We start from the raw sequence: 27,059 nt of genomic DNA on the forward strand, positions 1-27,059 counted from the left end.
GCCAAAATTTTTTTTTTAAAATAGCGGGGATTTTGCATTTTAATTACCGCGAGAAATTTTATTTTCGCGTAGTTATATACAGTTTTTTAGACAGTATTTGAACCAAAATAAGCAGTAAATTAGTATTTTTTTTTAATAATAATATGCAAGAACATGTTATCTTTCTTTTGGCGTGTCAATTTTTTAATTTTACAAACTAAAACCTATAAAAAACTAATTTTGAAAGCGCGCGCTTTTAGGTGATGGAGGACAATGCATAATGTTATCTCGTATTTTGCCAAATAGTGCCGCCTTTCCAAACAATATTTGAAGAAAATAGAACGTTAATTTTTTGTTTTTTCCATTGAGTATTATGCATAAATATGTTATCTTTCTTTTCCCGTGTCAATTTTTTAATTTTACAAACTAAAACCTATAAAAAACTAATTTTGAAAGCGCGCGCTTTTAGGTGACACAAGACGATGCATTATGATATCACGTATTTTGCGAAATGGGGGCCGTCTTTCTAAACGATATTAGAAGAAAGTAGATCATGAATTAATCATTTTTTACACTGAGGAATGTGCATAAATATGTTATTAGTTATTGCCCGTGTTAATGTATATAAATTTATATACTAAAACACAAAGAATAAAATGTTTAAAGAGTTGCCAGAAGATTTGTCCCGCAAAAAAACGGCGGGGAGTCGGCGATGAAATTCCTGTGTATATAGTCAGCGCAAGACCATATTTTACCGATATTCACAATAAAATTTTGCATAAAGTACAGTATATATAAATGTTTTTATTCGTTGTTACCTTAATGACATATGTTAGTTTTTAGAATATTATTTTTTTTTAAAATTTTTGTTTCAAAAACCTTTTTTTAAAACGAATTAAAGACGGGTGCTTTTGGCCTGCAAAATTTTACGACTAATCGCTTTCGGCCTGCAAAATTTTTAACGCAAGAACATATTTTACCGATATTTTAAATAAAATTTGGTAAAAAAAACAAAAATTTAAAAAAAATAATATTTTAAAAACTAACATATGTCATTAAGGTAACAACTAATAAAAACTTTTATATATACTGTACTTTATGCAAAATTTTATTTTGAATATCGGTAAAATATGGTCTTGCGCTGACTATATACACGGGAATTTCATCGCCGACTCCCCGCCGTTTTTTTGCGGGACAAATCTTCTGGCAACTCTTTAAACAATTCATTCTTTGTGTTTTAGTTTATGAATTTATATACATTAACACGGACAATAACTAATAACATATTTTTGCACATTCTTCAGTATAAAAAATGATTAATTAATGATTTATTTTCTTCAAATATCGTTTAGAAAGACGGCCCCCATTTCGCAAAATACGTGATATCATAATGCATTGTCTTGTGTCACTTAAAAGCGCGCGCTTTCAAAATTAGTTTTTTATAGGTTTTGAAGTGTCCGGGGGCCGAAGTGTCTGGTTACCTGTCTGCACTATTCCAGGGTTGCACCTATTTTGGTATTAGTTTTGAACAAAAAAACTATAAACGATGTTGTTTTTTTAACTAAGATTTTTGTAAAAATTACATTCTATTAATGTTTAAAATCTGAAAACAAAAATGCCGGAGTTAAAACTGGAAAATGAGATCTCGAAAGTTTTGTCCAAAGAAGAAGAAGAGGACCTCTCTTCCGAGGAGAGGGAGGAGAAGCTGGATGTTTTAGAGGAGATGATGAATACTCCGCTTGCATTTCAGGAGAAAAGACACCGGGAGGAGATAAAGAGCGCTAATATCGTCGCTCAAACTTGGAGAATGAAAGAAAGGGTAAAAATTTTTGTTTTTTATTTTAGTTTATCCTCAATAAAAATTTCTTTATTTTTTACCATAAAACTAGACTTCCTTTTGCTATGTCAAATTTTTAGAAGTAGTTGATTTTAGGTCTCTGAAAATAGGCCGAGTACAATGTGTTTAATCATTATATTAGGTACACGAATATTGTAAAACCATATATATACTGAATAGTCATAAGTTTTACTATATGTTCAATAACACTTATAACCCACATTTCAAACATTGTACATGGTATTTACCTTATTAAAATAGATCTGTTAAAATCTGTATGGACTTACATAGAGCATAGCCTATTATGAAATCACAGTTAATTTGCTTATGAAAAACTTAATAGTCAAAACAGTTGGAACACTGAACCTAGTAATGTTATAAATGTTGGGATATGTTATAAACCTGTTTTATGTTATTTTAGATGAAAACGATAAGCGTTGCGCTGGTGTTGTGTTTAAATGTTGGAGTTGATCCCCCGGATGTTGTGAAGACAACTCCCTGTGCGAGGAAGGAATGCTGGATCGGTGAGATTGTTTCGTTTGATCTAATAATAAAACAGTTTTTATCAAATGATAAATCCTATTAAATAACGTACAATAAATCATATGTACTACTTAAACTGTAAAGTTTTTAATACTTTATTAATTTTATTTTTATTTTGATTTAAATTTTAAAGCAATAACTCACTATTAGTAGAAATTAAACTTTAGAACTTTAAAATAACAACTACTTTACTTGGGGTAGTGGGTCTAAACATATTTAGAATATGGTAGAACTTTGTTTATATCACAAAGTGTATGTTACATTGTATTTGGTTAAAGTTAACATTGATTTTATTGTTATAGATCCTCTTAGCCACAGTCTTCAGAAAGCTTTAGAAACCGTTGGTGGGAATCTACAAAAACAATACGAGAGGTGGCAGCCAAGAGTAAGTAAAACAAAAATTAAAGCTTTAGTTTTATTTTGCATATTAATAAGACTTAGATGTTATATATAAACTAAAACTTTCATCAAAAAAATGTATTTATTAACAAAGTTCGAAAAGTTAAATAAATAAAAAAACAATCAGTTAACTAATTTTACTATGGTATATTAGTGGTCAGAACACTTGACTTCACTACATGAGGTCCTGGGTTTGATCCCTACTGCTTTTGTGTTGTAGTGCCCTTGAGTAAGGCGCTAGTAATAGTGTAAACCCCGCTGAGCCAGCACTTATTCAGCAAATTAATTATCGGGCAATTATAATCTCTATAATATCCCAAACTGCTATAGGCAACTAAAGACTGAGTCAGGGTAACTGATGTCACCCTATATTTAAGTCATAAAGTCAACCTTTCCACATCGAGAATAAATAAATATATAAAAAAATTACACCTAAAAATCTAACTCTAAACATTAAAGTTTACATCCTAAACTACTGCTTCAAAAATATTTTTCTACACTCTAGGCAAGATACAAACAAAGTTTGGACCCAACAGTAGAAGATGTGAAAAAGTTGTGTACATCTCTAAGAAGGAACGCAAAAGAGGAAAGAGTCTTGTTTCATTATAATGGTCACGGGGTACCAAGACCTACAGTTAATGGGGAAATATGGGTGTTTAACAAGGTAAGTGTATTTATTCTGATCATTTATAAAACTGTTAGCTTAAGAATTAGGCTAATGAATATATATAACTTTATTTTGCAAAAATTTGTATTTCTGTGTTTTATGACACTTTTTGCAAGTTTTTTAGTTTCTTAATAGCCTGCCCTACAGTAGGCATTTTAATTGTTGTAATATGGTTGCAACTCTTAAATAATAACATACAACTCTTAACTAATAACATGGACATACATATATGTATATATATAACTATACTGTCCACTAAGCCTCAATATGAATGGACATTACAAACTTACACTACTTCTATTTTAACAAAACTAAATTTAATATAACAGACATACACTCAATATATTCCACTCTCCATCTACGACCTTCAAACCTGGATGGGAAGTCCTTCAATATTTGTGTTCGATTGCTCCTCTGCCGGCCTCATAGTCAGCTCGTTTAAAACTTTTGCAGATCAGAGAGAACAAGATATGCAGGTTGCTTTTAGTGATATTCATATTACTTACTGGGTCAACTTCGTGGCTTAAACATAAAGTAACATTTGTTACCACGACCCAGTCTTAAGTTGACTTTGCCAGTTTGGGATGTTGAATTTGTTTAACTTTGATATTAAATATAAATAAATTTAACCAGTCGATATCCGCCCTATAGCCAGCATAACTATTATCAGAATTTGGTTGAAACTTTTAACTAATATTTGCCTGTGATTATTTATCTGTGCGCCACAAACTGCAGTTTTATTTATTTTGTAGTCCTATAAATACCTATATACATGTATTTGTCATTCATTAAGCTTTATTATATATAAATTATCTAACAATTTAATTTACCTTTAGGGTGTTGGTCTAAATTCTCCGAACTCTCCAACTTGTGACGCTCGAAATTGTATCCAACTTGCTGCATGTTCTGCGGATGAACTTCTTCCCATGAACCCTGAACTTCCTGCTGACCTTTTCACCTCTTGTCTAACGACCCCAATCAAGATCGCCCTTCAGTGGTTTTGTCATCAACGGCAAGGATCCCTGGCACCGGGTGTCACTCTTGATCTTATTGAAAAGTGAGAATTTTTTAAGACAACAATTTTGTCCGGTAGTTTGGTAAACAAGGCGGTTGGCGTCGGACTCTGAGCCGAAAGGTTTTAGGTTCGAGCCTCACCAATGCCACACTATTCACCTTGAAGCCCGGCGTTTACAGATAGTTCAAACACACTAAAAGGTTTCAGGTTTGAGCCTCACCAATGCCACACTATTCACCGTTAAGTCCGGCGTTTACAGATAGCTTAAACACACCAAAAGGTTTCAGGTTCGAGTTGCACCAATGCCACATTATTCACCGTTAAGTTCGGCGTTTACAGATAGCTTAAACACACCAAAAGGTTTCAGGTTCGAGCTGCACCAATGCCACACTATTCACCTTTAACCTCTGCGTTTACAGATAGCTTAAACATACCAAAAGGTTTCAGGTTCGAGCCGCACCAATGCCACACTATTCACCTTTATAGATAGCTTAGACACGTCTGCACACCCTTACATGATAAATTTGTTCTGTATTACTTTAAAATGAACTGTGCATTGCTGCCAAAGGCCCCAATCACTTTAAAATATAAGGTTTTGGGTTGTGGTAAAGCTATCTGTAAATGCTAGACTCAAGTGTGAATAGTGTGGCATTGGTGGGGCTCGAACCTGAAACCTTTTGATGTGTTTAAGCTATCTGTAAACGCCGGGCTCAAAGTGTGAATAATGTGGCATTGGTGCAACTCGAACCCGAAACCTTTTAACTCGTAGTCCGCTGCAATGACCAATATATCCACTACCTCTACAACAAAGTATGGTTGATGATATGTTTATGTCCAATTTATAGGTATACAAAATAAATAAAACTGCTGTTTGTGGTGTGCGGTGAATTTTCTTGGACAATTACTAGTTAAGAGTTGTGCATTGTGATGACTAAATTTGGCCCTTGGCTAGTTTGCCTTTATTTTCTTGTTTATTGTCTTGTTTTTTCTGTTATTTTCTAAACAAAAACTTTGTTTTATTTCACCCTAGAATACCAGGCCAGTTAAATGATAGAAGAACTCCCCTTGGCGAATTAAATTGGATATTTACGGCAATCACCGACACAATTGCATGGAATACTTTACCTAGAGGTAGGAACATGTTTCTCAATCATTTGTAAGATGTGGTTTTAAAATTAACTTATTACCATTAAAGTCAGTGCCAAAATTTCTTATTACTTTTACCGTTCTTTAAATATTTATATATTCTAACTCAATATATACCGTAATGCTGGGTTATTATTATTTTAGTAATTACACTAATTTATATTGTTTTTGTTACTCTTTTAGTCCTTACATATCATTTAAAAGTTCTAAATTTATGGCTAAACATAAACTACATATAGTTTATGCTTTTAACCATTTAAAAATATATGTTTTAATTAATACATGTGTTTTTGACAGAATTGTTTCAAAAATTATTTCGGCAAGATCTTTTAGTGGCTAGTTTGTTTCGCAACTTTCTATTGGCTGATAGGATCATGAGGTCATACAGGTGTACTCCCTTCTCCCAACCAGCACTGCCCCCTACTTTTAGGTAAACTCTATATTTCACATTAAATTAAAACTTTGGTTATTTATAAAAAAGCTGACAGCATAGTGTAGGGGTTAGAACCCATGGTTTTGGCACTTGAGGTCCTAGGTTTGATCCTGACTGCTTTTTTTGTAGTGTCCTTAAGTAAGATGCTATGATTGGTATAAACTTTTGCTGAGCCAAACCTATACTACAGATTTTAATTAACGGGCAATTATAATCAATAATATCTCAAACTAACAAAGTCAACTCAAAACAGGGTCAGGGTAGCACATCTTTCTCTTTGTTTAAGTTGTGATGTCGGCCTTCTTTCATTAAAAATAAATTTACACAATTTTTTTAAAAAAAAATTATGTATATATATAGTCATTTTTTTTCTGTTTTAAATTTTAAAGTTTAATTTTCCTTTATTAAAATTTATCTATAGACATCCGATGTGGAGTGCCTGGGATCATGCTGTAGATGTCTGTTTAGCCCAATTACCTCAAATGTTAGGAAACCAGGCACAAAAATATACATTTAAGGTATTCATGTTTAGGTGGCTGTTTTTAAAGCATTTAAAAATTAAAAATTTAAAGAAAATTTCTTTGAGTAAAATTTGTTTTTGTGTTTATTATAACATGAAACAGTTTAAGATTGGTTTAGTGAAAACACTTGGCTTTACTACCTAAATTCTGGGTTTAATTCTCCATGCTTTTGTGCTGTAGCACCTTTGAGTAAGGCACTATAACGGTATAAACTCCTGCTGAGCTGATACTTAATCAGCAGCTTAGTTATGAGGCAATTATAATTATTAACATCTTAAACTGCCGAAGTCAACTCAAGACTGGGTCAGTAAACTAATGTTGCTCTATGTTTAGGCTGTGAAGTAGACCTTCCTACATCGAGGATAAATAAATATGAATTGAAATAGATAAATTATAGAACTATATTTTTAACTAAAGTCAATTTTTTTTGGAATAAGAAAATGTAACTTGTTCAAAATATTATTCTATCACGTTATTTGATATGGTTTAAATTGGTTTACAGAACAGTCCATTTTTTGCCCAACAATTGACAGCATTTCAGGTCTGGTTGAGTCTAGGGGTCCAACAACGTGACCCCCCTCAGCAGCTGTCCATCGTCTTACAGGTTTCTTTATTCTTTTACAATTTTTGTTTATTTAAAATTTGTGGTTTAGATATATTTTATTAAAGTCTGATTGAATTTTTTTGACTAACTTCACAAATGTCGAAATAACAAACATAAAATATCTTAGTAGTAAGTATATGTACAGGCTTATATATTTGTATATGTCTGTTCAATTTATATACTTACAAAATAAAACTGCCATTTGTGGTGCACGGGTAAATTATTGCCGGCAAATATTAGTTGACAGTTGCAACCATATTACAACAATTAAAATAGGTTTTTTTTGTTGGTAAATAATTTTTGAAAGAGCATTATTTAGGGTCTACTTATCATAAAAGGGTGTTTTTACCTAGCTTTTTGGTTATAAATACTCAACTTTACATAAAGTATTAAATTTGAAAAACAACCCTTAATTATTTTTAGGTTCTTTTAAGTCAAGTGCATCGTTTAAGAGCTTTGGATCTTCTCGGTCGATTTTTAGACCTGGGATCTTGGGCAGTTAGTTTAGCTCTTTCTGTCGAAATATTTCCTTATGTACTTAAACTACTGCAAAGTCTTGCCAAAGAACTGAGGCCTCTACTTGTTTTCATCTGGGCAAAGATACTAGCAGTAGACAATGTGAGTTTAAGTAATTATTTTTTGTTTATTTAGCTATTTAAAGCAGTATTTTAATGTAAGTATTTAAATGTTAAAGCAGTATTTTAAATGTAGCTATTTAAAGCAGTATTTAAAATCTATTTAAAGCAGTATTTAAATGTAAGATTAGCGCACAAAAATAATTTTTGCATTTAGGATAAAAATCTTTTCTTCAAATTAAAAGTCGTTTTTTTTGGTTCAGTTAAGTTCTTCTTATTTTGAACTCCACTCTTTTCAATGAATAATTGTAACCACGCCAACGCTGCCAATTTACCCCGTTCGCATAACTATCATGCGCGCCTCTTAAATACAAACCGTTTATATTTACTGCATGGCAGTCACTATACCACCATCCACCTTTAAATATTTGAGCACAATTTCTTGAGTAACTGTCATTGTCCTGGTCAAAGGTTGAAAGTTTTTGGCCAGAGTACGCACTCATACCATCACCTATAAAAAATAAACATAAAGTAGGTAAACTAACCTTGCTAAAGTATGAAAAAGGGTATGTTACCTGCATTTCCAGTATAACCACTTATACTTAGTTTGTACTTTGTAGAAGCGGGTCCAACAAAAAAGTTACTAAAATTAAAAATAGAATGTATCATATTTTTGACTTAGATCAATTGTACTTAACGGTTCTTGGAAAATCTTAGGGCTAATGAGTACAAAAGAGAGTTGACAAGAATCATAAAGTACAAGTGAAAATTAGCGAAGACCATTTAATACAAGAGAGAATCAGCTAGGACCATAAAATACGAGAGAGAAAAAAAATTTAATTAGGTAGTAACATAAAGTACTAAAGAGAATTAGCTAGGGCCACAAAGTACGAGAGTTAGTACAAGTAATCGTTAGACTCTAATTAAATATTAACTTTATATCAAAGGGGTTATAACAAAAATTTAAATGCCTTTAAATACTAAACCTGTATTGAGCCCATCTTGTCTGGTTATCAAAATCTTCTAAATCAAATCTGGCTTCATATTTTCCTAATTTAGTCAACACGTGAAGATTTTGAGACCCTGATAGTTGAAAGTATAACAACGTTATGATTACAACCTGCAGCATGGTGTAGTTGCCAGAACACTTACTACACTACAGAAGGTCCAGCGTTTAATCACAACTGCTTTAATGTTGTAGGGCTCATATGTTGGGCGCTATAAGCGGTATAAACTTTTGTTAAGCCAACACTTAATCAGCAGATTAATTATAGTCTATAATGTCCCATACTGCCAAAGAAGAAACTGTGTCGGAGTAGCTAATGTTACTCTATGTTTATGTCAGAAAGTTGATCTTTCCACATCTACAGTAAGTATGCATAAAAAAAATAAGCCAGACTATAAGTTATTATACCAATCCAATATTCAGAGTCAATATTTCCAAATCCATTCTCATATTCTGTCCAATTTCGATAAAAATCAATGCTTCCATCTATTCTTCTTTGAACTATCTGTAAATGTATATAGTTTTTAATTCACTTAAAGTCTGTCTACCATAAGACAAAATGCTTGTACATAAAACGAAATCTTAAGGTTTATCTTAGCTCGTTTATCAAAAATCTTAAGGTTTATCAAAATAGTGTTTATCTTAGTTCGTCTATCTCCGGAAAGCACTTGGTTATAGCGTTGTCGCCTTATTCACGAAGTGTGTTACAAAGCCCTATACTTGTTTTAAGGTTTAAATTTTTTAAATTAGGTTTTATGCTGTTAATTTTATGTTGTTTGTCAAGCTATTAACTTATATTGTTTTGAATTGCTTGAAATTATTTTAGCGGTGTTCAATGAAGTTTTGCTAAAGATTGTACACAAATAAATTCTCGACTCTCTATTTCTTTTTTCAACGTTTTGTGTCTACGGTAAACTAATCGTTAAAAATTTGGTTGGGTATTTTTGGCGGTTTATATTTCTTGATAAGCGTTTACATGCAACCCTTTGCCGAATTTGTAAAATAAAATTAACTGGATGTTTCTGTTAAGCACAAATAGCTATACAATTATATAACTTACATACCCGTACTGACATCAAGCGGGTAAAATGTAGTTTAAACATTACAAAGATATTTACACAGCAAGTTAGTTATTTTATTTCGAAATTTTGCATTTATACAAAAATTATAATTATTACCACACTACTATGTTAGCATACTACTTTAAAGCTGCAAACAAAAAAATTACAAATAAAGCCATTATATACAACAAATATTACATTTTAAATTTCGTAGGCATATAGTTTAAATGTTTTGTGAAGTAGCCGAAAAAATTTTGACAAAAAAGTCAGATAAAAATAATTAAGTATGGAATTTAACGAAAACAACGCGGCTATACCAAAACTAAATAATTGTGCAGCACATTTAAATTCTTTTTGTTTTAGTGCAGTCCCGTTGGGCACATATTTTTGCATTTTTGGCACATACATCACAAAAAACTTCGTGCTTACATGAATATAGTGATTTGGTCGATGGCCTTTTATTACAAACCTTACATGTTTTATGATCTAATTCATAACATTTTTTGGCCTCTTCGTCTGAAACGTTATCTTCTAATTTCTTGCATTCGATGTACAATTTCTCAAGGGATAAATTTTCGGCGCTTAAAAAATAGAAATATATTTTTTAAATCGTTTTTGTTAAAGCATTTTTATTATTTAAAAATTTCTAACATAAAAGTTTTGTCACAAACATAAATTTATACTTGAAATATAACTTAGTTGTCGTATTTTTATAAAACCTGTGGCAAAAAAACTATATATTTTCTATGTGTTTCTTACTTCTTGTACACTTGAAATATTGTTTTTACAGCAAATTTATCTTTAAGTTCTTCAAAATCCTCGCTCTTAGCGAACCGTTCCTCCAATTTCTTTTCCTCTTCGGTTAATATTCTAAAAGAACAATAACTTTTTCAAATAATTATTTGATGATAATTTAAAAAAAAAACTCAACAGTTTTATTTAAAAAGTAAAAACTAACATTTTTGTCAAAATAAACTTTTTTCGCAAAGTGGAGCAAAATGAAGGCATTTGTTTGACAAATAAAGATTCGTTTATTACTGATATGTCCAAGCTACTGACTTTTTTGTTAACCTCAGATAAAATCTGTATAGATAAATTTAAATAAGTTAATCTATTTTATAATACAACCTTATGTTTATTATGTTTATTTTTCTTGATATTTTACGGAATCAATTTTAAGGTGTGTTAAAGAACTATTGTTAATCAACTACATTACTTGCGTCAGCTCTTGGCTTTCGTTTTCCTTGAGTTCATCCAGATGTTTACAAAAACTTTGTATAAATCGAGATCCGCTCTTATTTGACCCGAGTGCGTAGTAGGCTTAATTTTGCAAGTAAAAATTTTATTAATAAGGCGCGCATATTTTAATAGAGCTAACTAAACTAAACGTTTGGTTTAAGTTACTTTTATGACTAGCTTATGGTGTGATAGGTTTACATTACTTACGTATGGTTGTTGCATTTGCAATAACAAAGTCGTAATCCAAATCCAAATCAATGATTTCGGTCTCTTTATTATTGGCACCTTCCTATAAATTAATACAAATTTATGTTTTACAACATTTTTTAAAAAAGAAACGGTGAGTGGGTATTGGTGAAAACTTACCAGGGTTTGATTATTCATTTGTTGATTGTTGTCTAGGTTTACATTCCAGTTTTCGCCATGGTCGTTTTCAATTTCGTTTAGGTTGTTTGCATTAGGGAAATAGGAGATATCATTGTTGACGTCGTTGTTTTCATTGTCGTTTTCCAAGTTTTCTGGCTACAACAAAATTTAATTGATTTAACTAAGCTTTTTGATAAAATTTTTTATGTAAACTTTTTTAGTTTTACCATTGGCGTGGCAATTGTTCTATTTAATAGGTTTGATGTATCCTCGTCAGTAGTTAGGGAAACTGGGTTGTTATTACTTTCTATCTTATCATGATTTTCGCCTCTGCAAGCCTGTTTATATATTAAACGACATAGTTGTTATTTTTGAAGGTTTTAAACACTTACTTAAATAAGCAATTTTATACATAATAATACGATATTTACAGTATCTACTTGGATAAAAATTTTAATATGAACGAACCCCAATAAGGATAAATGTTGGACATCCAAAACCTTTACAATAATTAATAAAGTTTGATCGCTTCATTTTAACTTTTTCCGTTACATTTAGCGTATCTTCGGATCCATGTGTTAAAATAGCACATCCAAAGTATTTCAAACCTTTATTTATTTTTTTTTCTGTAATTAAAATTAATACCTTAAGAATTTATGAACAAAGAGTTTATGTTTTTTTATTTCTGATTACCATTTTGCAAATACGTTTTTATTTCTTCTTCGGTTAAATGACTTTCAGTTTTGCAATAAAACCTGAAATTCCCCATTGTTGTGGAGAGTTTAACTCTATCAAGTATGGCTCCAGGGGCCTTAAAAATACAAAAATACATTTTTTAGATAAATATGTGTATTGAAACTTTGATAAAAATTTTAAAAATCATTTTTCACTGATATAAGTAATTACGTTTTTTTATTATGGTTCGAAATCTTAGATTTCGAAACATATTGTTATTGTCATTATATTTATTATTATTGTTTTTATTCTTATTTGACGAATTTTGAAAGACGATAACTTTTGTTCTTTAAAACTAAAAGTTCTAAATTTTTAGTGTGTTTGTTATTATCCCAACGAATCGCAAACCTCCTATTAACGACATTTAATTATCACTAATTACTAATTAATATATTTTATTATTAAAATTTAAAGATTAAATTTGCTGAAATTTTAATATGTTGTTGGTATTATTATTTTGTATGTTGCTATTTAAAATGAAGATTTAACTCTAGCTAAATATCGTTTAATCATTATTTTTGTTTTTTTATAAAATAACGAATCAGTGTGAGTTTAACGCTTGAATAATTTAATAGCGTTCTGGTCGCCGTCAAAAATCGTCCTTTTCGCTGTCCATTAAAGTAAAAAATATTGGTTGAAAATTTAAGTAAAATGTTAAAATATAAGTAAACAATGTGTAAAATTTTCGTTTTAATTGTTTTGTTATTATTATATTTTAATACTTGTTTGATTACTAAAAAATTAAGATTGGTATTTTGCTTTTAAATTTAGTTTACTTTTATATTACAATATCAATGAGTGCGTGTTCGCTTGTTAAAATTAGGTTTAAATATAAAAAAGTTCATATTTAAATTTATAATTTAATTAATAAACCTACTAAATAAATTATATTTATAAAAAAGAATCAAACAATTTCGAACCATATTTTATTTATCAAATAAATCTAGTTGTTTTTATTCTTATTTGACGAATTTTGAAAGACGATAACTTTTGTTCTTTAAAACTAAAAGTTCTAAATTTTTAGTATGTTTGTTATTATCCCAACGAATCGCAAACCTCCTATTAACGACATTTAATTATCACTAATTACTAATTAATATATTTTATTATTAAAATTTAAAGAATAAATTTGCTGAAATTTAAATATGTTGTTGGTATTATTATTTTGTATGTTGCTATTTAAAATGAAGATTTAACTCTAGCTAAATATCGTTTAATCATTATTTTTGTTTTTTTATAAAATAATGAATCAGTGTGAGTTTAACGCTTGAATAATTTAATAGCGTTCTGGTCGCCGTCAAAAATCGTCCTTTTCGCTGTCCATTAAAGTAAAAAATATTGGTTGAAAATTTAAGTAAAATGTTAAAATATAAGTAAAAAATGTGTAAAATTTTTGTTTCAATTGTTTTGTTATTATTATATTTTAATACTTGTTTGATTACTAAAAATTAAGATCGGTATTTTGCTTTTAAATTTAGTTTACTTTTATATTACAATATCAATGAGTGCGTGTTCGCTTGTTAAAATTAGGTTTAAATATAAAAAAGTTCATATTTAAATTTATAATTTAATTAATAAACCTACTAAATAAATTATATTCATTAAAAAGAATCAAACAATTTCGAACCATATTTTATTTATCAAATAAATCTAGTTATTATTATTATTATTATTATTATTTTTATTATTATTTTTATTCTTTCTAGTCCCAATTTTGAAAGAAGATATCTTTAGTTCCTTAGAATTTAAAAATCTGAAATTTTAGTATGTTGTTTATTATCAGATTATGTTTTCATTCTCCTATTTACAACATTTAATTATCACTAATTACTAATTAATAAGTGTTTATTTATTAAAATTTAAAGTTTGTTATTTATTTTTTAAATCTTGGTCAATTGTATATCATGATATCAGTAACTCAAAAATGAATTAAAATTTTAATTTTTGTCACTAATTACTAATTAAAGGGTGTTTCTTTATTAAAATTTAAAGGTTGTTATTAATTTTTCAAATCTTGTTCAATTGTATATCATGATATTAGTAACTCAAAACTGAATTAAAATTTTAATTTTTAATTACTAAATACTAATTAATAAGTGTTTGTTTATTTAAATTTAAAGGTTGTTGTTAATTTTTTAAATTTTTGTCAATTGTATATTATGATATTAATAACTCAAAAATAAATTAAAATTTTAATTTTTAACACTAATTACTAATAAATAGGTGTTTGTTTATTTAAATTTAATGATTGTTATTAGGTTTTTAAATTTTGGTCAGTTATTTGTTATAATATTTATAACTTGAAAATGAAATAAAAATTAATTTTTGTTTGTTTATTATATTTAAATGCTTGTTTGTTGATTAAAAGTTAAAGTCCGATATTAAGCATTAAAAATTTGGTATGATGTATTTTAAAATATAAGTAGTTAAAAAACATATTTGAAAAATAAGTTTCAATTGTTTATCATATTTAAATGCTTGTTTATTTAATTTAAATTAAAAACTAGATTTATTTGATAAATAAAATATGGTTCGAAATCGTTTGATTCTTTTTTGTAAATATAATTTATTTAGTAGGTTTATTAATTAAATTATAAATTTAAATATGAACTTTTTTATATTTAAACCTAATTTTAACAAGCGAACACGCACTCCTTGATATTGTAATATAAAAGTAAACTAAATTTAAAAGCAAAATACCGATCTTAATTTTTAGTAATCAAACAAGTATTAAAATATAATAATAACAAAACAATTAAGACAAAAATTTTACACATTTTTTACTTATATTTTAACATTTTACTTAAAATTTCAACCACTATTTTTTACTTTAATGGACAGCGAAAAGGACGATTTTTGACGGCGACCAGAACGCTATTAAATTATTCAAGCGTTAAACTCACACTGATTCATTATTTTATAAAAAAACAAAAATAATGATTAAACGATATTTAGCTAGAGTTAAATCTTCATTTTAAATAGCAACATACAAAATAATAATACCAACAACATATTAAAATTTCAGCAAATTTATTATTTAAATTTTAATAATAAATTACACATTTTTTACTTATATTTTAACATTTTACTTAAATTTTCAACCAATATTTTTTACTTTAATAGACAGCGAAAAGGACGATTTTTGACGGCGACCAGAACGCTATTAAATTATTCAAGCGTTAAACTCACACTGATTCGTTATTTTATAAAAAAACTAAAATAATGATTAAACGATATTTAGCTAGAGTTAAATCTTCATTTTAAATAGCAACATACAAAATAATAATACCAACAACATATTAAAATTTCAGAAAATTTAATCTTTAAATTTTAAAATTAAAATATATTAATTAGTAATTAGTGACATTTAAATGTCGTTAATAGGAGGTTTGCGATTCGTTGGGATAATAACAAACATACTAAAAATTTAGAACTTTTAGTTTTAAAGAACAAAAGTTATCGTCTTTCAAAATTTGTCGATTAAGAATAAAAACAATTATTAATTAAATTATAAATTTAAATATGAACTTTTTTATATTTAAACCTAATTTTAACAAGCGAACACGCACTCATTGATATTGTAATATAAAAGTAAACTAAATTTAAAAGCAAAATACCGATCTTAATTTTTTAGTAATCAAACAAGTATTAAAATATAATAATAACAAAACAATTAAAACGAAAATTTTACACATTGTTTACTTATATTTTAACATTTTACTTAAATTTTCAACCAATATTTTTTACTTTAATGGACAGCGAAAAGGACGATTTTTGACGGCGACCAGAACGCTATTAAATTATTCAAGCGTTAAACTCAGACTGATTCGTTATTTTATAAAAAAACTAAAATAATGATTAAACGATATTTAGCTAGAGTTAAATCTTCATTTTAAATAGCAACATACAAAATAATAATACCAACAACATATTAAAATTTCAGCAAATTTAATCTTTAAATTTTAATAATAAAATATATTAATTAGTAATTAGTGACATTTAAATGTCGTTAATAGGAGGTTTGCGATTCGTTGGGATAATAACAAACATACTAAAAATTTAGAACTTTTAGTTTTAAAGAACAAAAGTTATCGTCTTTCAAAATTTGTCAAATAAGAATAAAAACAATAATAATAATAATAATAATAATAATAATAATAATAAATATAATGACAATAACAATATGTTTCGAAATCTAAGATTTCGAACCATAATTAATTTTAGGAATTTAAAATTTGGTATAATCTATATCCTAATATAAACAACTTAAAACTGCGTTAAATATTAGTTTTTGTGTGTATAGTATATATAAATGCTTGTTTGTTTATTCGAAGATATGTAATATTCTTAGTTAATGTTTATGCATATCTTTTTTTATTTATAAAATTTCATGTTAAAAATAATCAAATAATTTCGAACCATATTTTATTTATCAAATAAATCTAGTTGTTTTTATTCTTATTTGACGAATTTTGAAAGACGATAACTTTTGTTCTTTAAAACTAAAAGTTCTAAATTTTTAGTATGTTTGTTATTATCCCAACGAATCGCAAACCTCCCATTTACGACATTTAACTATCACTAATTACTAATTAATATATTTTATTATTAAAATTTAAAGATTAAATTTTTTGAAATTTTAATAGGTTTTTGGTATTATTATTTTGTATGTTGCTATTTAAAATGAAGATTTAACTCTAGCTAAATATCGTTTAATCATTATTTTTTGTTTTTTTATAAAATAATGAATCAGTGTGAGTTTAACGCTTGAATAATTTAATAGCGTTCTGGTCGCCGTCAAAAATCGTCCTTTTCGCTGTCCATTGAAGTAAAAAATATTGGTTGAAAATTTAAGTAAAATGTTAAAGTATAAGTAAAAAATGTGTAAAATTTTTTTTTAATTGTTTTGTTATTATTATATTTTAATACTCGTTTGATTACTAAAAAATTAAGATCGGTATTTTGCTTTTAAATTTAGTTTACTTTTCTATTACAATATCAATGAATGCGTGTTTGTTTGTTAAAATTAGGTTTAAATTTAAAAAAGTTAATATTTAAATTTATAATTTAATTAATAAACCTACTAAATAAATTATATTTATAAAAAAGAATTAAACGATTTTGAAAAATTTTTAATATGTTGTATAATATCATAATGCGTTTCAGGCCTCCTATTTACAATATTTAATTATCACTAATTACTAATTAATAGCTGTTTGTTTATTAAAATTTAAAGGTTGTTTTTAATTTTTCAAATCTTGGTCAATTGTATATCATGATATTAGTAACTCAAAAATGAATTAAAATTTTAATATTTGTCACTAATTAGTCGACCCTCACTACAGGCATTTTTCATTATATACAGAAAAAAGGCAAAAAACGACTTGGGTGGAGCTCTGCGTTTTTTCGCTTAAGTCTTTTAATAGTACAGGCTAGTTGTAAGTATTAAGTAACCAAAATAAATAAAATCTAACTTTTATAAGTGCATAAGTCTTGAATAAAAACATTATTTTATTGGGCCACGTTGTTTGTTATGTTTTTTATTTTGCTTTTTGAATAAAGCTTAATAATAATACAAAAATTTAGAACTTTTGTTACATGTTTGTTCTAGTATTATAAATATTTAAATGCTTTTTGTATAGCAAAACGATTTTTATCCTTACGTAAAAATTTATTGGGCCTTTAAACCTAAAACACAATCTGATGCAAATGATATAGTTAAAATATCCCTAAAACTTTTAAATTAATTTAAAGAAGATACTAAATGACGTATTGTTTAAATTACAAATTAAATTTTTCTATTCACACTTCCTATCTTAATAAAGACGAATAATATTTTTAATATATAGACAAAAGAGTATACACAAATAAAATAATTAGCAACAAAAGTGTTCACCCCAAAATTGAAGTAAATTTTCATATTTTTTTCAAATTGATTAAGGGTAGTCAGAAACGTTCGGAAGAAGTCGTTATAACTTAATTTACTAAACCTTATTGGGCTTTGTGCTTTAATATATCAAACGGTGGTAGCTGACAACATAAAGTTAATTAATTATAAATTCTTAATACCACGTTGCGTTTTAAACTTTTGCTGCTATACGTACGCTATTGAGTTACTTTAGTCCTTTTTTATTAATTAAGAAACCTAACCTAGTTTAGTTTTACTACAAGTTTTAACCTTTTTCATACGCAGACAATGGAAAAGGCAATTTTGGTGGAGATAAGCGTTTTTTCGCCTTATTTTTTTAAATTTAATGCACATTATGTGTTTACAATATTACAAAAATTTCTATATTTTATTCAAATTAGGTTAAAAGAACACACAAAGTCATGCTTTTTTAATAACAAGTAAAAATCTTTTAATTACACCTTCCCAATTTTCAAAAGACGAATAGTATTTTTTATAAAATATAGTATAGACAAACCGTTATGCGCAAATATATAATTAATTAGCAACGAAAATTTTCGCCCCTAAGCTCACGGAAATGAGTTTGTATTGTAAACTGGCACAGCGAAAGAAAATGAAGATAAACAAAGTAAAATTTATATTAAAAACTGATTAATTATTCAGTTTTGATCAAAATTGAAGCAGATTTCCCTTTTCTATTTCAAATATATTGGGGGTAGTCCGAAACTTACGGAAGAAGTCGTTATAATTTAATCTACCAAACCTTATCGGGCTTTGTGCTTAAATATATCAAACCGGGGTAGCTGACAACAGAAAAAAAATTAAATTAAAAATTCTTAATACCACGTTGCGTTTTGGATTTTGGTTTCGCCACGTAGCGTTATAGTTTTATAAGCTTTTCATTGGTTAAAAGACTTTTCTTTTTTTATTCTCACTACAAGCCTTTTCTTTTTTTATACACAGAAAAAAGGCAAAAAACGACTGGGGTGGAGCTCTGCGTTTTTTTTCCTAACTCTTTAAATAGTACAGGCTAGTTGTAAAAATTAAGTAACCAAAATTAACAAATTCTTACTGTTACAAGTTCATTAAAAATTAAATACAAATCTTATTTTATTGGGCCACGTTGTTCGTTATGTTATTTATTTTAGTTTTTGAATAATGTTTAATAATAATACGAATTTTTAGAACTTTTGTTACATGTTTGTTCTTGTATTATAAATATTTATATAATTTTTGTGTAGCTGAGCGATTTTTTATTTTTACATTAATAATTACAAAGGCTTTAAAATATACATACAATCTAATGCAAATAATCTATTTGAAATATCTCTTAAACTTCCAAATTAATTTAACATGAAATACTAAATTACGTATTAGTTAAATTACGTATTTAAATTTTCTATTCACACAGCCTAATTTTATTAAAACGAATTGTGTTTTTAATGAAATATAGACAAAAAGTATGCGAAAATATATAAATTAATTGACAACAAAGTGTTCGCCCCTAAGCTCACGGAAATGAGTTTGTATTGTAAACTGGCATTGCGAAAGAAAAATGAAGTTATACAAAGTAAAATTTATAATAAAAGCTGATTAATTATCCGGTTTTAATCAAAATTGAAGCATATTTTTATTTTCTATTCTAAATTGATTGGGGGTAATCAGAAACTTACGGAAGAAGTCGTTATAAATTAATCTACCAAACCTTATCGGGCTTTGTGCTTGAATATATCAAACCGGGGTAGATGACAACAGAAAGAATATTAATTATAAATTCTTAATACAACGTTGGATTTTGGTTTCGCCCCGTACCGTGTTGGTTTAGTAGGTTTTTCATTGGTTAAGAAACCTTACTTTTTTAGACTCACTACAAGCCTTTTCTTTTTTTAAGCAGAAAAAAGGCAAAAAACGACTGGGGTGGAGCTCTGCGTTTTTTCGCTTAACTCTTTTAATAGTACAGGCTAGTTGTAAGAATTAAGTTACCAAAATTAACAAATTATTACTGTTACAAGTCCATTAAAAAAAGAACTTATTTTGTTGGGCAACGTTGTTTGTTATCTTCTTTATTTTGCTTTTTGAATAAAGCTTAATAATAATACAAAAATTTAGAACTTTTGTTACATGTTTGTGTTAGTATTATAAATATTTAAATGCTTTTTGTATAGCAAAACGATTTTTATCCTTACGTAAAAATTTATTGGGCCTTTAAACCTAAAACACAATCTGATGCAAATAATATAGTTAAAATATCCCTAAAACTTTTAAATTAATTTAAAGGAGATACTAAATGACGTATTGTTTAAATTACAAATTAAATTTTTCTATTTATACTTCCCATTTTAATAGGGCGAATAGTATTATTAATAGAATATAGACAAAAAGTATGTGCAAATATATAGTTAATTAGCAAAAAAAGTGTTCACCCATCAGCTCACGAAAATGTGTTTATATTGTGTACTAGCACAACAAAAAAATAAAGTTAAACAAAGTCAAATGAATTTTTAAAGCTGATAAATTAACCAGTTTTGATCAAAATTGAAGTTAATTTTCATATTTTTTCAAAATTGATTAAGGGTAGTCAGAAACGTTCGGAAGAAGCCGTTATAACTTAATTTACCAAACCTTTTTGGGCTTTGTGCTTAAATATATCAAACCGTGGTGGCTGATAACATAAAGTTAATTAATTATAAATTCTTAATACCACGTTGCGTTTTAAACTTTTGCTGCTATACGTAGGCTATCGAGTTACTTTAGTCCTTTTTTATTAATTAAGAAACCTAACCTAGTTTAGTTTTACTACAAGTTTTAACCTTTTTCATACGCAGACAATGGAAAAGGCAATTTTGGTGGAGAAAAGCGTTTTTTCGCCTTATTTTTTTAAATTTAATGCACATTATGTGTTTACAATATTACAAAAATTTCTATATTTTATTCAAATTAGGTTAAAAGAACACACAAAGTCATGCTTTTTTCTTTTAATTACACCTTCTCTTTTAATTACACCTTCCCAATTTTCAAAAGACGAATAGTATTTTTTATAAAATATAGTATAAACAAACCGTTATGCGAAAATATTTAAATTAATTGACAACAAAGTGTTCGCCCCTAAGCTCACGGAAATGAGTTTGTATTGTGAACTGGCACAGCGAAAGAAAATGAAGATAAACAAAGTAAAATTTATATTAAAAACTGATTAATTATCCAGTTTTGATCAAAATTGAAGCAGATTTCCATTTCCTATTTCAAATATATTGGGGGTAGTCCGAAACTTACGGAAGAAGTCGTTATAAATTAATCTACCAAACCTTATCGGGCTTTGTGCTTAAATATATCAAACCGGGGTAGCTGACAACAGAAAAAAATTAAATTAAAAATTCTTAATACCACGTTGCGTTTTGGATTTTGGTTTCGCCACGTAGCGTTATAGTTTTAAAAGCTTTTCATTGGTTAAAAGACTTTTCTTTTTTTATTCTCACTACAAGCCTTTTCTTTTTTTATACACAGAAAAAAGGCAAAAAACTACTTAGGTGGAGCTCTTTAAATAGTACAGGCTAGTTGTAAAAATTAGGTAACCAAAATTAACAAATTCTTACTGTTACAAGTTCATTAAAAATTAAATATAAATCTTATTTTATTGGGCCACGTTGTTCGCTATGTTATTATGGTTCGAAATCTTAGATTTCGAAACATATTGTTATTGTCATTATATTTATTATAGTTCGAAATCTTAGATTTCGAAACATATTGTTATTGTCAGTGTATTTATTATGGTTCAAAATCTTAGATTTCGAAACATATTGTTATTGTCAGTGTATTTATTTTTATTATTATTATGGTTCGAAATCTTAGATTTCGAAACATATTGTTATTGTCCGTATTTTTATTATTTTTATTCTTACTAATCCGAATTTTGAAATCGAATAACTTTTGATTTTGTGTATATAAATCTTCAAAATTTTAATATGTTGTTTATTATCATATCGTGTTCCAACTCTTCTATTTTGATAATTTAAATATTACTAATTACTAATTGATAGGTGTTTATTTATTAAAATTTAGGAATCGTTATTAGGTTTCAAATTTTGGTCAGGTATATATTATAATATTATAAAATCAAAAATGGATTAAAAATTTAATTTTTGCTTGTTTATTCAATTTAAATTCTTGTTTGTTTATTAAAAATTAAAGTTTAATATTAAGCATTCAAAATTTAGTATAATGTACTTCATAATTTTAGTAATTAAAAAACATATTTAAAAAATAATTTTTGTTTATTTATTATATTTAAATGCTTGTTTATTCATTAAAAATCAATTGTAGGTATTCAAAACTTGGTCTAATGTATATTTAGATATCAACAACTTAAAACTGGGTAAAAAAATTAATTTTTGTTTGTTAAGTATATTTAATTACTTGTTTGTTGATTGAAAAGTTAAAGATTGATATGTTAAAACTTTTAAAATAATTTTGTTCTAAAATTTTCTTAGTTTAATAATTTAATACGTTTTTAGTCTAAGAACAATTAAATACGTAATATTTGATTTATTTATTTAGTTAATAATCTTAATAAAGTAATGTTTATGCATAACTTTATTTACTAATAGAGATTAATTTTAAAAGGTATTAAATGATTTCGAACCATATTTTATTTATCAAATAAATCTAGTACTGTATTTTTTACCTTCATTTCAAATGTAATAAACAACCCATCAGCATAATTGTTTATCATGTCATATTGATCTAGGTCGACATCTCCATTACCTTCTTTTAATATTAGTGGCTTGGTCAAACGACTAAAAACGATAGGTGCCTTTGTAGGATCTTTTTCTGATATTTTCCAGTTTAGTTTGGTGGCTACCTGTGATATATAAAATGTATGAAATTTCTAATAAAGCTACAGATACAATAAAAATTACCTTTAGCATATCAAGTTGTTTTCCTGCGTTTTCCGAACCACATATTTCTTCTTTTAACAATGGTATAAAAACGGATTGGCCAGTAGAATTTATGTTTTCCACTAATAAAGATTTTTTAAGTATTTTGTTTATTGATTGTTTTAAACTTTTGTTTACTATTGCAATAATCCCTTAATATTTTACTTACACAATTCTTCCCAGAAAATTATAAAAAATTCTGCTTCTACGGCAATGTTCAGGTTTTTATTTTTGTTTTGAGGAGCTGATGTTTCATTCACATCGTTTTGACTGGGTTTATAAACCTTTAAATCATTTTGTTAAAGTTTTAATATATTATAAAACACACACAACGATTTGTTTTTAAATATATTTTGTATTATGCAATAAAAATGCAGCTAGTTAAAGTTAGTCTTATTATTAAAGGCTAAATTTTGTTTTACTTGTATAAGAAACATTTTTGGTTTTTGAACCAACGGTTCACAGTTTTTTCCATTGAAGTGTTTTGTGAAATTTTTCCACACAAGTTTTTCTGAATGGATTTTTTCCCAGTGTTCGGACTGATGAGCCAAAACAAAACAAAAAAATTGTTCAACTGCCTCAACCTCTTTCATCCGTTTACTTTCTATAATATAAAAACAGTTAAAATTAATTTATTAGCGGCTATACGGAACGAAAAAATACTAGTAAAATGGCTAAGAAATAAAACATACAAAAAATATCTATAGAAATTTAAAAAGGTACAAATTTAGCTTTTTACTAAGAAAATGGTTGGGAAATGTTAATATTTTTCCTTCTATTTACCACCGTTTGATTTGTTTACACTTGTAAAAGAGTACCTGTTTGGAGCATGGATGAAGCTTCTTCTATACTTCGTGCATGTATTTGGGTAACGTTAAAGTTAAGATGATCTGCGATGTTCTCTAGTAGGTTAATGTCACGTTGAATAGCCTTACGCCCTTTACATTCAACTTCCTGTAAAACAGTTACGATAAAAATAATTTAATTATTCGAAAAAAATCAATCGTTGTTATTGTATAATTTCTTACCTGTATGGTAAGAATGATACAGATTTTTCTAGAATCATCTAAAAAAATGGTTTGTTTTGTCATTGTGCATAATTAGGTAACTTTAAAACTAAATTATAAACTTTATCTTTAATTATGCGTTCGATTAGCATAAAATAGGATTTTTATATAGTAAATCTTACCGATCGGCATAACCTTTGATTCTTTTTTTTTTATTTTAGTGACAGGTTCCATCATGTTCGTATCAATAAACTGCCTAAAATTTTATTTTAATATGACTGCAATATAAGGCTATAAATAAAATTTATATAACATTTGGAATGTTTATTAAATGTTACAAGTTACTTCAGCATTATGTATTCGTTTTAACAATGACATATCTGAAATAAACTTTTCGCCAAAAACATTTTAATCAGCGGTTTCACGTTTATGACTAAAACACAATTACAGTTCCTTTAAGTAAAGTAAAAAGTAAGCTTTTTTAATTTAAAATTGTTTCTTATTTTTATTATAAGTTGAAATTAATAGTGTTATAAAACATTCTCATCTATAATTTCGAACAACGCAGTGCTATAACAAAACTTAAGTTTGCTTTATTTATTTTTCTGTTCCTTTTCTAATAGCATCAACGTCGATCGTAACTGATGCACTAAAGGTAAAATTTGTGTTTGCTATTGGTAATATTCGTTGGCCCCTTTCTTTTTATGATATTGCTAAACTAACAAAGGCACTAGTGAAATTTCGTTTTGCCTTTTATATTAACGGTGACAAAATCTGATAGAACTGGCAAATATATAGTCTAACATTGCATAAACATAAAGGGCCCTAATTCTTTCGTTGTGTTTTATCACCGGTTTAATTTAAAAAAGGTACACGAACAACATGTAAACTTATCAATAATAATTATTAACTGGTGATATCAAAAAAAAAATTTAAATGAATTTTAAACAAGAACTCAAGTTTCCAGAATTATTATTATTTTATATTTAACTGCAAACTAGCTTGTTAGGGTAAAATTTGTTTTTTGAATTGTTTCGACCCTTTGAACTTATTACTAGGAACAAGATTAATAATTTACTGGGCTCAATAACAACCCTGAAAAAATACATCCAATAGCAAACAAAGTCAAGTGACAAACATAATTTGCACACGTCTTTATCGCTTGGGTATTTTCCATTCTTCGCTTGCTATTTATTTTGTGTTTTGCCTTTTTTTTTCTTTTCTGGGATGTGATCCCGACATGTTTTTATGTTTGTTAACTTTCTATAAACACTATTTGCAATTTATTTACAAATGTTAAGTTTTAATTTTTAAAAGTTAAAACATTGTTAATAGACTTTTAAATTGTGGAACAGTCGTTATGTTTACGAACTGTTTTTTTTTGATGGTTTTAATATTAGTTTTTTATAGCTTTTATTAGGTTACGTTAAAACTAGACTGAGAAACGGTTAAAAATTCTTAAGTTAATTAGGGTAGGTAAGCTTTCGTTCTGCTAAACTTAATAATATTTTACTCTGCGCGCTAGAAGTTATTATACTATTATTAATTGTTTAAAATCTGTCACCATGTCAGGAAAACTTATTTTTACTTGACATTATTTTAATTATTCACGGTGAAAAATAAGCAAATAAATCTTAGACGCCTCAATTTTGATGTTTGCTTTTTCGGTCTGGCAACAACTAATATACTAAGGTGAAACCTTTTTTTCCTTAGTTTTCTATTTAACATAGTACCTATATAAAGTATTGTACGCATGTTTCTTTTTTTAATGGCAGGTTCTGTCATATTTGTATAAATAAACTGTTCAAAATCTATTTTTCATCAAGTATGTTACGTTTTTATTATTTGAACAAAACTTTTATTATTTGAACAAGATTATTATTTGATTATTTGAACAAAGACTGTAACAAAACCTTTCATTTATTTATTTTTCTGTTCTGTTCCTTTTTAAATAGCATTAACGTCGATCGTAACTAATACACTAAAGGTAAAACTTTTTTTTCCTTAGTTTTCTATTTAACATAGTACCTATTTAAAGAATTGTACGCATGTTGCTAAAACTGCGTTGGTTAAATGATAACAATAAACTAAAACTGCGTTGGTTAAATGAATAACAATAAACTAATACCTTAACAATATCTTATATGACTGACAAATACTTAGTTGATAAACTTTAGTCTAACATTTCATTTAGATATGAAAGGTACTAATTATTTTGTTGTGTTTTTTTTGTAAATTAAAATTAATATTTAATTAATAACTAAACCCTAATACATAAAACTAATAATTTAAAGGTTGCGATGTATGTAAATTACTTATCTTTAGTTCATAAATCGGTGTTTACAATATAATACTATAGCTTAAGCCTAAATTAATTCCGGACTTTTTGGATTTAAGTTCTAAGGACAAGAGTAATAAGTAACTTGGGTAAATAACAACCCGGCAAAAATACACCCAACAGCAAACAAAGTCACTCGACTAACATAATGTTGGTTCCGTCTTTATCAGTTGGGTTTTTTCCATTGTTACCGTGTATTTCGTGCTTAAGAACGCGCAGGTTAATTGTTAACGAACGCGTAGGTTAACTGTTAACGTGGTTTATTCATTTTTTCTCAACCCACTTACGACGTCATTATTTTCTTAACGCAACTGCGCTTACTGGGTTAACGTTTTATAATTTTTCTTTTTTAGTATTATCATTTTCTTTTTTCAATATTTTGTAAAAATTAAAGTAACGTTTTCTTTAATTTTTAAAATATATAATTTTTTTCTGTGAAAATATTTACAAAGAACTTTTAGTTTAACATTCATTTGTGTGGTCTATGTTTACAATAATTTTAAATTTATGGTAACATGTTAGGATTATATTTTTATCATAATAGTTTAACTAAGATATTTATTTTAGTTTATTTGCAAATATTTATATATGCGGTAAAAAATTATGACTTTAAGGAAGATTTTTAAGTTTGTATTTTACTTTAAGCATAATAACCTAATTACGGCATGATAACCGAAGACTTTCGGACAAGAATTCAATTAAAAAATGACAGCGTAGAAAAACGTCTGGACGACAAAGCACAAGAG

General features: G+C 27.2%; 2 protein-coding genes across 2 annotated transcripts; one reads left to right on the top strand and one right to left on the bottom strand.

Annotated features, from left to right (window-relative positions):
* The first annotated feature begins 1,594 nt into the window (after positions 1-1,594).
* Positions 1,595-8,036, top strand: LOC145760349 (regulatory-associated protein of mTOR-like). The gene is made up of 12 exons (XM_082574214.1): positions 1,595-1,798; positions 2,238-2,340; positions 2,662-2,744; positions 3,264-3,422; positions 3,755-3,901; positions 4,262-4,482; positions 5,471-5,571; positions 5,884-6,016; positions 6,441-6,537; positions 7,043-7,144; positions 7,568-7,762; positions 7,937-8,036. Exons 1-12 carry the CDS (start codon positions 1,595-1,597, stop codon positions 8,000-8,002), a joined length of 1,611 nt encoding a protein of 536 aa, XP_082430340.1. The 3' UTR covers positions 8,003-8,036.
* A 1,873-nt stretch (positions 8,037-9,909) lies between these two features.
* LOC145759773 (uncharacterized) lies at positions 9,910-24,332 on the bottom strand. The gene is made up of 16 exons (XM_082573614.1): positions 24,158-24,332; positions 23,997-24,034; positions 23,787-23,922; positions 23,391-23,572; positions 23,138-23,252; positions 22,951-23,051; positions 22,716-22,892; positions 12,085-12,202; positions 11,860-12,017; positions 11,619-11,729; positions 11,392-11,547; positions 11,233-11,314; positions 11,003-11,106; positions 10,745-10,869; positions 10,546-10,656; positions 9,910-10,367 (listed from the first exon to the last, which is right to left on the bottom strand). The coding sequence occupies exons 1-16, from the start codon at positions 24,210-24,212 to the stop codon at positions 10,130-10,132; spliced, it is 2,007 nt and encodes a 668-aa protein (XP_082429740.1). The 5' UTR covers positions 24,213-24,332; the 3' UTR covers positions 9,910-10,129.
* Between the last annotated feature and the right edge of the window lie 2,727 nt (positions 24,333-27,059).

Source organism: Corella eumyota, chromosome 7 (genome assembly GCF_963082875.1).
Source record: "Corella eumyota chromosome 7, kaCorEumy4.1, whole genome shotgun sequence".
Classification (NCBI taxonomy): domain Eukaryota; kingdom Metazoa; phylum Chordata; class Ascidiacea; order Phlebobranchia; family Corellidae; genus Corella; species Corella eumyota.